Below are 11,835 nucleotides of genomic sequence, written 5' to 3'. Positions count from 1 at the left end.
AGAAATGATCAGAAACATCTTCATAAAAGGCAACTTTATTTATGTAGCACGTTCCAGTCAGAGAAAACCCAAAGTGGTTGCTAAATAGTATCTGGGGAAATTGTAGCCAAAAATGTGTAGATGCTCAATGTAGTAATTTATTACAACATTTATTTTGTTCAGAGTTAAAATATGCATAATAATATTAGCCTATAATCCAGTGCGATTTAATGAAATGAATTATTTATCATTGGTAGGTAACCAGCAAAGTAAAATTTGTGAAATTCAAGATATCAATTTGAAAAAGGAACTCTTTATTTCTCATAAATACAGGGTCTTACTGTGGGAATAATTGTGTATTTGTAGAAAGAGTATATCTTATAAAACACTTCAGATACATTTCCAGCAGTCTTCCTTTGACATTCATTTTGCCACCATGATGGTAACTATAACACTTTGGGCGTCTCCACCAAGATGAAAATCTCCAAGTAGGAAAAGAGTGTAACTATTTTTGTTAACATTGTTACACCCTTCCATGTAGCCTGCTGTGCTTCGTCTCAATGTTTGTAACTACACATACATCCTGTGTGCACGTTTGCATAAGGTATAAACAATCATGCTGGATTTTTGTCTGGTGCACCTGCTTTTTGTTGACTTGGGTGAAAGTTGTAGGTCAATATTTGATGAAAAAACCCAATGATGGCCCCTGGTTTCAGTCTTCTTGTTGAAGCCACCAGATTTTTTTTTTCTTTCAGTTTTTAATCTCATATTTCATAAAGATTGCAATCCTATGCTCACAAATAAGAGGTGGCGCAAGAGAAACAAGCCTACAACTGCAAAGATTCATTCTCATACTTAGGAGTGGGAATGAGATGTTTTTTACATGGCAAGGCCTGGTATTATTCTACATCTTTTCTATTTTAAGCCTTACCTGATAATAACAGGTCTGTCTCACACCAGTAGCACTCGTGCTCATCGCAGCTCATGCAGTTGTCTTCGCATGGAGCGCAGGTCATCTCCTCCTCCACGCTGTACGTCTTTGCCGGGCAGTTTTTGTAGCAGCCGTCCTGAAAGCTGATATTAAAAGCAACAGTCAATACATGTAGTCATGAGAACATAGAAACCCACTCAGCTCTCGCAGCCGAAAATAAGCCTTTTTCGGTCAGGTAAAGAGGCGAAATGAAAGGTAGACTAAAGAATAGAGGTGAGATCACACGCGGCGACAGCGAGGCACACTGCCTTACTTGTAAAAGCCCTCAATGCAGGACAGACAGTGCCTGGGGTTATCTGTTGAAAGCACAGGAAAAAACTCAGCCCTCTTTATTATATAGGAACCGTATGAAATGAAACCCTGTGTACTTGGGTCTGCATAGATTGACATGGCAGCTTCGTCTTCTGTAGGTTTTCATTTCTAGAAAAAAAAAGCAACATGACCATTGCTACTGGACTGTGACTTACACAGGACACACTTCCTGCAGCCTTCCTCGCAGGGCATGCATTCTTCGTAATCTGGATCCTCCACCTCCCCTGAGAGCACAGGCAGCAGATACAGTGACAGGAAGGAAAAAAACAAAAAACAATCAGAGCAGAAGGCTGAGAGAGAACTGAGGGGTGGACACTACGTAATCCAAGGTCACAGATCAGACGTCTAGAGAGCTGCCTCATAAATAATGGAGTGACCTTCTCTACCTTCTCCACACTCCAGCTTCACACACTGCCCATCAGACACGTAGAAAGAGGAGTTGCACTGCAAGCAGTGGTTTGGGCTGGAGCAGAGCCGACAGTTTTCCGAACAGGGCTGGCAGGTTCTCTTACTTGTGTGGTAAAAGGTCTCAGGACAGGCGTCCAGACACTGACCTTGATGCAGGTAACGTTCCACTCCAAATTTATCTAAAAAAAGTAAAAAAAAAAAAAAAAAACATTAAAAAATACATTAGTGAATGAAATGTTGATTTAATTAAATTCCCCAGTCATATTTGGTGTCTTACGCGTTTGATCAATCAGAACAGCTACGTATTAATTTGGAGTGAACCCTTCCTCTAACGTACAGGTGTCAAACTCAAGGCCCGGGGGCCAAATATGGCTCGCCGTAGCTTTTTATGTGGCCCTCTAGTCTCCAAAGTACATCAATAAGTCCATTCGGTTTTTCACAAATCTGCAAAATTCACACACAAATTTCCAAAAAATTTTTCTGATTTTACTGCAAATTTTCTCAAAATTGGTCAAAAACACTGAATCCGTAGCTTATACGGCGAGTGATAGAGTCACATTTAACATCATAGATTAACGCAAATATTGTCAAAATTCCTTGCAAACTTTTCTAAATGTTCCCCACAAAATCTGTAGTTTTGATTGCAAAAAGAAAAAGAAAACTAAAACAATCACAAAATCCCAGAGGAACAGCTAGTTATTGATATTTACACAGTTTAATTGGTTTTATCAATATATTCTGGCACAACGGGCCCTTTAAGAACATTCCAATTTTTGATGCGGCCCAAAATGAAAATGAGTTTGACACCCCTGCTCTACGGAGACAACTGGAATCTAACTGTGCCAGCAGAGGCTAAAACAAATACTACACAGAGTCCAGGGATTTTTTTTTTTCTTTTTCAATTTGTCAGCCATCTGTTCAGCACACATGCTGACACAGAATGGTTTTCTTGTTTCGTCTCCTACCTGTGTCACAGCTGGTACAGTTGGCAGGCCCTGCATCCTTACATGTGGCACATGTGTGGTCACACAGGTGACACTGTCCACCTGAGCGGTACTTGCCCTTTGCACATTCGGCCACGCAGTGCCCCTCTTCCAAAGCTCTGCAGCCAGCAAAGGGCAAAAAAAAAAAAGAAAAAAAAAAGACAAATCAACATATAAATTATGTCTTTGTTAATGAGATGAGCTCATTTACATCCCAGCATGCACCATATGGAACATTTACACAGATGTAACCGAGTGCGTTAAGAAGGATGAGGGAGAAAAAGACATTAACATAGTAGCTGAAATTAAAGGTGGCATGAGGTAATTATTTGAAGTTTAAGTAACCTGTTGATATCCAATAATGTTCACTGATTATGTGAATAATATGATGACCACTAATGCATGTTTTCATAATAATTAGCTGTAATTTCATGTTTATTTTTCATCTCCTTAACAATCTAAACTAAATTCAGTTCCTGTTTATTTAATCATCTTTGTATGAAAGGTTTTTAAAGATAGAGGTCATGAAGCCATCACAATCATTGTGCCAATTATGTCATCATCACACAGCACTTGTAACGAGTCCACTGCTAGCTTATTTCTATCTGTTTGACTCTGCCTTGTTATGTTTGATCTAATAAACTTCACTTTAATGCGGCTCCCATTGAAGCTGCTTTAATTTACATATTTACTCCTTTAATTGCCAGGAAGCAAAACAAGGGAAAGTCAGAGAGACAAGCAGCACAATTTGAGTGGTATTTTTAATTGTGGCCACTACAAGGATGATGTTACTCTTTCAAAAAAAAAAAAAAAAAATCCTGATTCTGTTTAAATACATCAACTGAAAATTGCCATCTTTGCCAATGTTATGGATGTACAGAATGCATTAGGCTGATGTTTCACTCATCTGCTTTTCTTTAGCCTGGTCCACAGAACAATTCTGTTGTAAACATGCAGAGACAAGCTCCACCCTCACAGACTCGGTCCTTTCACCCAGGAGGTGACGAAAACTTAAGGCAAGTCACAACTTGAAGTATCTTGTGAAAGGGACTTTTTTTTATCACCTGCAACCACTTCTGCACTCATTCCCTCTTTTACAATAGATCTGGGATACAGTAACAACCAACAACCTATTACAATCTAATACTATCTGCTTTTACAATTAATCTATTACTATAATTTCATTTTATGTTATGTGTATAGAAAGGGGAAAGATATCCACGATCAAGAAGTGGGTCCCAGTTTGTTACTTGTCTTAACTTTTGTTTTGTTGACCCTAAAAAAAAGCTGTTTAAATATTACCATAAATCGAAACTATCCTGAATAAAAAGCATAAGTAGGTTCAAAGCTCTTGGAAAAAAAATGAATGCTCTCATTTGAACGTATTAATTATGCGCATATGGAAAGCAAGGTGGAATAAAAAACACTTGAATTTTCACTCATCTTTGATTGGTTTTTGGACTGTGGGAGGAAACTGGAGTACCTGAAGAGAATCCACAAATGCACAGGGAGAACATGCTCACCCAGCAAAAACCTTAGAAGTTCTGGCTAGCCTAGCGTCAGATTGTGCTACTAGAGCAAAATTGACATTTTGGATATTTTGTTTACAGCTGGGATACCAGGGATGATTATCGTAGAGGGGCTGCTGCTGTGTTAAAATATCTATTGTATTTCACCCATAAAAAAACATATCTGGATTTTCCTGCTATTAACTATTGAAATCTGATGTAGTTTTAAGTATTTGCAAGTATGCTTGTGGATCATTTGAAACATGCATCTACTTCTAAGATAAAGTAGGTGGAGGGATTTATTTTCCCCTTTGACCCTGAATCTAAAACAGCCAAGCGTAACTCACCGTGAAGAGCCACAGCTGATGCAGTCCTCTCTTCGCGGCCCTGTGCACTTCAGACACGTTGCATCACACGCGCGACACTCCCCATCACTGTCCTGATACTCTCCTGACAGACAGCAACAGAAGCATGCTGACTCAGAAATGAATGGACGTCTGAGGCATAGAGGAAGGCTTAATGTCAGATGCAGAACAGGGAGGGAGGCACGTAGGACCAAATGGCTCCACATTCAAACACACATTTAAAAGGCGCCACACTTTGCATAATCTCTGTGGTGTTTGCAAATGTGTTAAATTAACTGGACTTTATTACTATATATATATATATATATATATATATATATATATACACATCAGAAAAGCGAGAGGGGAGGAAAAAAATACAAGGTTTATTTTCCAGGAGCATTGAGGCCAACATGTAATAGAGGAGAGAAGATGGTTGACTGACTATCTGTGCACTCAGTGTTGACAACACACACTCCCTCCTGGAGGCGGTGACCGCTGGAACAGCTGCTGCAGTTCTGCCAAGTCGGCCCGGCACAGGTGAGACAGCTGGAGTCGCACCTGAGGAGAACGGCGCAGAAATTCAACACAAAACGCAGGGAAATAAGCTTCCCACGCTCCATGCAGGCGCGCAACAACAACAAACCCGGAGCGCCGGAGCAGGCGAGCCAACCACCAGATTAAGGCCTGCCATCAGCCAATAAACAAACCACCCACACCTGAACACACACCAGTAAAGCTCACCTCCTACATATCCTGTGGCCATCCACTATCTCTGGGCTTGGCTCCGTGGCGTAGAAGCCAGCGCTGCAGGAGGACACACACCTCCACTCCTCCATCAAGAAACCGTTTGCGCAACGGTTGCACGCCTCAACACCTGCCGCTGATGCCGCAAGAGGGAAATAAATTGTTCTTAAACTGACTAATATGTCAAAAAAAAAAATATGCTGTTAATTTTGACCCAAATTGCGTCTGTAAAGCCTTGATGCCGTTCTCACCAGCGCAGGTGGCGCAGGCCTTGTCACAGGGCCTGCATTCGTCTTCCTGCACGTCATGGTAGAAGCCGCCATCGCAGCTTCGTTGGCACCGGTTCCCCTGCAGACTGGAGAGGGCGGAGAGAGCATGTGGCACCGTGATACACTCAGCCAGTCATGTGACACCACAAAACGTGAGTCATCGCCTTCATATTCGCAGGTTCGCTCCTCCAGCCCACAGCACGCCACCACAAGTCCTCGCCAAACTGAGTCAGTGAATGCAGCATTCCGGAAACTTCTAACTACGCAATATGTTTGTTTTTTGTTGGGGTTTTTTCAGACAGCTTTATGCTTTCCAGTATTGATTAAGCAAAATCCAAAATTACTTTCTCTCATTTGGGTAACAGGCGAGCAACAAAGTACTGTGTAAGCACAAGTTTACACAGGGAGCATCAGTATTCTCGTCGGCAGGAGCCGTGTTTACCGAGGAGTTAATTCAAGCATCATCAGAGAATTTGTTTCACCTTGTGCCTGGTTTGCATTCTGTGCAGATGCTGTACGAGGTGCACTTCGAGCAGTTTTCACTGCATTTCTTGCACAGATCTGTGTCTGTGGGGGTAAAAAAAACAAAAAAACAATAGACATCAGAACCAGAAATCAACCCATACTCACACCCATACACCTCTCAACCACAGTTACAGCAGCTGACTGTTGATTAGCATGCTTCATTTCTGCTGAATGAACAACGAAAGCTTGAAAAGTTCAACCAATGATGTAAATATTCAGAAAGGCAAGGAAAACAAAAATAAACTTTTGAATGACAGGTCAAAATGTCCAACCGTGGTCCAGGTAATAGTTATCGCCACAGGAGGTTGTGCAGGTGTCGGTTCCCTCTGTCAGGTGCTGACCAGGAACACAAGAGGTGCACTGGTTGCTGCGACTCCCACTGCAGCTTGCACACGAGGAGTAGCACCTCTTGCAGCGCCGACGGTCACCCCAGAACCCTGGGGGACACTCTGAGACACACAACCTGACAGACAAACATGAAGATAAGGAGACTCACAAGAAGAAATACACTGCAAAAAAGCAATTCTCGAGGGCATTCAATATCAGCCATGTTGGTTTGTTGATAATCAGTAATGGATTAACTGTAACACTAGCACATAGAATTGAAGATTGTTTTTGTTAGACATTATTCTTGTTTGTTGAAAGCAGTCTGAGATGTCCTGATATGAGCTGAAGTCAAAAGCTTTGATGATGAAGCGCAAGTTAGGTATCAAGTCTTTTGCAAAAAAAAAATCTTCAAATAGGTTGTCAAAAGTCAAATTCAATACCGAAGTCTTAGAGCCAAATTCAAATCCCGTCTCAAGATATTAAACACAAGTTCAAGTCAAATTTCAAATGTTTTCAGCGCTGAGTCCAAGTGAAGTCTTAAAACGGTTGCCTCAAGTGCATGTAACTGAAACTTGTTTTTCAAACAAATCTTTTGCCTAAAACTTTTTTCTTTACGTTGTTTATATATATCAATGTCCGTAAGCTTAATTTAACGCTTTGCTGTTGGTGGATCTCCAGCCATGAAGGACTGAAACTGCAGGAGGCTGATATATCATTATGCCCAGGAAGCACACCTGAGTTTGTGTGTTTTTGTGTGTGAACGATTAATAGGTCAAAGCTAAGAGGTTTTAAAATAAATAAATTAAAATAAGGTAAATAGGTTCCTCGCAGGTGCTGGCTCTCCTTAGAATAGGTGAAAGCTCGTCCGGAGGACTCAGAGAGCGCTGCTCCACTCGAGAGACAGTGAGGTGCTCATCTGTAAGATGCTCTGGACGCCTTGGTGTTCGGCACGTCCACGGGAGGCTCGGGAAGACCAGGACACGCTGGAGGATTACGTCTCGCTGCCTGGAACGCCTTGGATCCCTGGAGAGCTGGAAGTGGGGGGAGGAAGTCTGGGCCTCCCTTCTGAAGCTGCTGCCCCCGCGACCCGACCCCGGATAAGCGGAAGAAAATGGATGGATGGATGAAATTAAAATAAAATTTGATTGTTTAGATACTGCACTGTAAATAAGCGAATGAAATGCAAAGGAAAACTGTGATGAGCTTTAAGATGTTTTAAGGGCCCTCCTCAAGCACACTTTAAAATGTGAAAATTGGATCTTCTAAGATAGTGAGATAATAAAACAGTATCATCGCTTACCATCTGCATCCACTCACTGTACCCAGAATTATGCAGTCATGCTAACCTTGAATTGTTCTTGAACTTGAGAAAAAAGTGCAGACATGTGACACACTGCTGTGGGCCAGGCCCGTCACAGCCGTCGTCACTGCATTCTGGGTCACAGGGTCCTAAAATGGTAAATACTCTCAAAATGCAAGCCCAAAAAGCCTTCTGGGTTGTTTTCTTATGTGTTTTTGTAAAAAATAAATAAATACCTGATAACCTGTAATCACATTCTGCAACTGCATGACAAAGCTCATAACGTTGCCGTCTGAAAACCCTGAGTTAGGACGTGACTCACCGTCGTATCCTTCTGTGAGATCGCTATCCACGGAGGGCTCTGCTGATCGGACTCGCCGACGGCGCATATTGTATGGCTGCTCTGCAGTGCCATAAATCACCAGAGACCAATTCTTCAGTATCCCTGTGAAACAACAGAGAGAAAGAAAAACAGGTTTGTCCCCCGAGGCTGGTGCCGTGTTTCAGCTGCCTCCTCTTGATGTTCAGTGTAAATAGGTCTCACAACGAAGATATGCTACAAAGAGAAAGAACAAACCTAATTCAGCGCTGCTGTCTCGCTTCCGAGAGGGAGTATCCGTGATTTTCAAAGTCCATTCCCCCGCTGCCTGCTCCCCCCAGGAATGAGCTGTCATGAATTCCCAGTTCTGAAATCCCTCAGTGGAGTTGTCAAGAGGCCTAGAGCAAAACATTACACAATCGTGAGCATACAACTGCCACCATCACTAATTAAGACATGTCTTTAACGCAACATTGTTTAATTAATAGGGTATTTAATTTGTAGTTAGTTCCCTGGTTGGATTAGTGCAAAAAATAAAAATAAAAAATAAAAAAGTGCTTTTTATGTTATCTCAAAAGTTTTGCTTCTTTATTTTTGACAAATGTAAAACAAATGTGAAGGCTTCTGGAAATTTGAGAGCCTGTGCTGACTGGGCACCTTTTACAGATCAATTGAAAAGCAGTTTCATATTTGAAGAGTAAGCATAGAATACGTTTTTTTTTAGATCAACAAAATCAAGAGTTTCAAGCTATTTTCACAGTCGTACCTCCCAACTATTTCAACGTTTTGTTTGAGTTCCAGGTTCTGGTTGAATTATGCTATTTAGCTTTGTGTGTCTTTTGTGATCTACTGTTTCTTGCACAGCTAAATGTATCTCTGTGTTCCTCCATCTCCATTTTCCTCAGTTTTTTTTGCTTCTGTTTCATCACACAATGTGATCAGACTCACCTGTCCTTGGTTCCAGTACTCACCCTCCCCTGTATTTAAACTACTGGTTGTCAGATCAATATGTTTTCCTTCCTACATTTGGCCAGTTTGTGTCTTGTTGGTGAAGTTTTAGATGAATGAGAAATTTAAAACTATAAGCCATAAACAGTAGTTTGTATAATGAGCTCAGCAGGCGCACATTCCCACCAGGTGTTTGCTAATTTATGCTGGCTAGTCTGAAGGAGCTGAGTCGCCGGGGAGGGCTAGGTGGTCCATGCCTAGAGGCGTTATATACAGCTCAATGGTTTCCATGGGTGGTTAAAGGATTTCTCAAACATTCATGAAAGAATCAGGGCAACACTCCAAGTATTTTAGTGATGAAGGAATAACATTAAAACATGGTGTGAAGCTCAGAAAGTTGTTTTTACATAACACTTCCCCTTTAAGTGTTTGTGTTTTTTATTCATGATGCATCCAATTCAGTTCAGTTCAGAAAAGGACAAGCTGAAAATAGGAAGCTTGCCAGGAATTAATTTTTCGCGGAACCTTCCCAAAAGCCGGTTCCTCTGGAATAACATATGAGCATCACTGCTTTGCTTTTCCAGGCGTGTTTGCCAAAATCGACTTCTCCCCATGGCTGCCATCTGAAGACTAATGGTACAAGCAGTGAATGCTGAGCTCCAAGCAAATTCGTTTCCACCCTCAGAAACTCCCTCCTCACCCTTACCCCTTCCGCTGCTGATAGGGCCGTGGTGGCGCCACAGTAGTTTGGATGGAGCAGCCCCCTTGTTACCTGTGAGCCAGCAGCTGCGACACGGTGCCTGCAGGTGACGTGAGCGTGATAGAAAGGTCGCCACGACGGCTGTGAGTGATGGTTACGCGGATGACGACGTGCTCTACATAAACAACGTGCCGCGAGGCCGCGCTGGAGCAGCCGGTGGTCTCATACGCAGACGTCAACACTGAGCCTGGATGAATAATTCTGTACGAGACAGACAGGAGGGAAAGAAGAATAAAAACAACAAAAAAAAAAACAAAAAACATGAAGCCACACAGTAAGCACCAGAGATGAGAGAGGGGGCGGAAAACAAGAAGCGAGTTGGAAGAGCACAGCACAAGAGAAAATGAAGCTTATTAAAGTGCGTGAGAATCAGCATGTGAACTGAGACAGAAATAGATGAAGTGTGATAGATGAGAAGAAATCAGGGGAAGCCCTGACTCAGAACAAAGAGCTCTCACAGAGTTGTTGGTGCGTTACCTGCTCAGCTGGATGGCCTCCTCCTCCACACACTCATGCTGTGCTGGGACTTGTTTCCAGCGCTCAGCCTCCTTCGCCATGCTCTCAGCATCCAGCAGGCCGAAGCCGTACAGGTGGCTCACTAACAGACAGACATGCACGCACAAATACACAACACATTAGCAAGGGGTAGGGAGGGCACAGAGGCTTCTAAAAGATTTCACGTCCCCCAGAGACTCTGTAGGCGTTTATCGCTGTTCTGCTCTATGTACCTCGTTAGTTTTCAAAACGCTCGCTGCTTTATGGCTCTCCTAAAGAAAGCTAAAAGAACATTCACTGAAACATCAGTCTCGGCTAATCTTTTCTCTGAGCGTTGGAAGGATTTCATGCGGAAGATATCAAGCGTTTTTATACCAATATCGGCAAAAACTCGGGGGGGGGAACAAAAAAACAAAACATAACAGAGATATGATGTTACCTTTGTACCCAGCTCCATTATAGTGCCAGTCAGGAGCAACAAGATGATGAGCTTTTGATGTACAGACGATAATGTGCTGCACATCCCTCCAGGTCAGGAGAGGGCTATGAAAGGTCAGATAGATGGAAGCAGAATTGTCTCAGTAGCTATTATAGCTATTGATTTAGACCCTTTGGTCCTGGATATGTGGATGTGTTGTGTGGCATGGAGCTGCTCACTTGGCCTCCAAAGTAAGAGCAATCACCCCAGCAGCCAATGAGGAGGAGAGGGACGTTCCAGACAGAGTCCTGCCGCATCCCTGCTGCGGTCCGAGGCTTATCTGTCAACAACAGCAGCAATAAGTGAAACGATAAGAAACTGAAAAGATTGTTTCTTTTGTATCATCATCATTCTGGATAATGAACCTAATGTGCTGCAAATGAAACCAACTGAGATTGTACGACTGTTTCTGTTGTCCACTATTTAGTTATGAAACATTTTTGTGTTTCTGTTTGAAAATACTCACAATTTTGTAACATGAAGCAACTGTATAGTTGTTGTTGGTCCATCAGCTTCTCTACTACCTACCGTATTTTCCGGACTATAGAGGTAACCTCACTATAAGCTGCACCCACAAAGTCAAAAAAAGAAGAAGAGAAACTGGAAATGTACACCGCACCGGTATGTCCTTAATAAATCTGCTATGAAAAGCTGCACCATATGAACTTCTTCATGTGGTTTCCATGATGAGGCGGTATGAGTTTCATCGTGTCTGCTGCTAGCATGTGCTTGTTTTAAATTAAAATCAACACTTTCTTCTTTGATTTCTAAGTTTGACTTCCAATGATTCACTTCCTGCTAAAGAGCTCCCTGGTGGTTGAAGTAAAATCCACAGAAAAGCCACACCGGGCTACAAGCCACATGGTTCAAAGCGTGGGAAATAAATAGCGACTTATAGTCCGAAAAAGACAGTAAATTCACATGATCATTTTCTCAAGATCATGGTTTAAAATGTGTTATATTTTAGTTTTTTTTTTTTAGGTTAAGTACTTAATCAAGTCATTATTATTTTTCAACAAACTTCCTTAAGTATTGATGCCAAGATCTCAATCTTTTAGCAATATTAAAATAACTTTTTAAACATCCCAGAACTTTCAAATCGGTGATCAATTTTATAAATCACACTTTTTTTCATTTTTATT

At 41.9% G+C, this 11,835-nt stretch overlaps 1 protein-coding gene across 1 annotated transcript in view; it reads right to left on the bottom strand.

Annotated features, from left to right (window-relative positions):
- Positions 1 to 11,835, bottom strand: part of pcsk5a (proprotein convertase subtilisin/kexin type 5a) — a 33,410-nt gene that overhangs the window by 15,924 nt on the left and 5,651 nt on the right. Inside the window, exons 9-26 of the mRNA XM_081613994.1 lie at positions 10,873 to 10,973; positions 10,655 to 10,758; positions 10,198 to 10,318; positions 9,733 to 9,921; positions 8,271 to 8,410; positions 8,016 to 8,138; positions 7,740 to 7,842; positions 6,339 to 6,529; positions 6,024 to 6,108; positions 5,524 to 5,627; positions 5,270 to 5,408; positions 4,971 to 5,086; positions 4,529 to 4,631; positions 2,656 to 2,792; positions 1,669 to 1,869; positions 1,438 to 1,506; positions 1,224 to 1,266; positions 911 to 1,053 (exon numbers count right to left, since the gene is read on the bottom strand). Of these exons, the coding sequence (XP_081470120.1) occupies positions 911 to 1,053; positions 1,224 to 1,266; positions 1,438 to 1,506; positions 1,669 to 1,869; positions 2,656 to 2,792; positions 4,529 to 4,631; positions 4,971 to 5,086; positions 5,270 to 5,408; positions 5,524 to 5,627; positions 6,024 to 6,108; positions 6,339 to 6,529; positions 7,740 to 7,842; positions 8,016 to 8,138; positions 8,271 to 8,410; positions 9,733 to 9,921; positions 10,198 to 10,318; positions 10,655 to 10,758; positions 10,873 to 10,973 (2,212 nt within the window). The remainder of the gene's footprint in view (positions 1 to 910; positions 1,054 to 1,223; positions 1,267 to 1,437; positions 1,507 to 1,668; positions 1,870 to 2,655; positions 2,793 to 4,528; positions 4,632 to 4,970; positions 5,087 to 5,269; positions 5,409 to 5,523; positions 5,628 to 6,023; positions 6,109 to 6,338; positions 6,530 to 7,739; positions 7,843 to 8,015; positions 8,139 to 8,270; positions 8,411 to 9,732; positions 9,922 to 10,197; positions 10,319 to 10,654; positions 10,759 to 10,872; positions 10,974 to 11,835) is intronic.

The sequence above is a fragment of the Poecilia reticulata genome, chromosome 12 (genome assembly GCF_904066995.2).
Source record: "Poecilia reticulata chromosome 12, P_reticulata-male-v2, whole genome shotgun sequence".
Lineage (NCBI taxonomy): Eukaryota > Metazoa > Chordata > Actinopteri > Cyprinodontiformes > Poeciliidae > Poecilia > Poecilia reticulata.
Note: the sequence above shows the minus strand (reverse complement) of the source record. Positions and strands in the feature narration are given on the sequence as shown.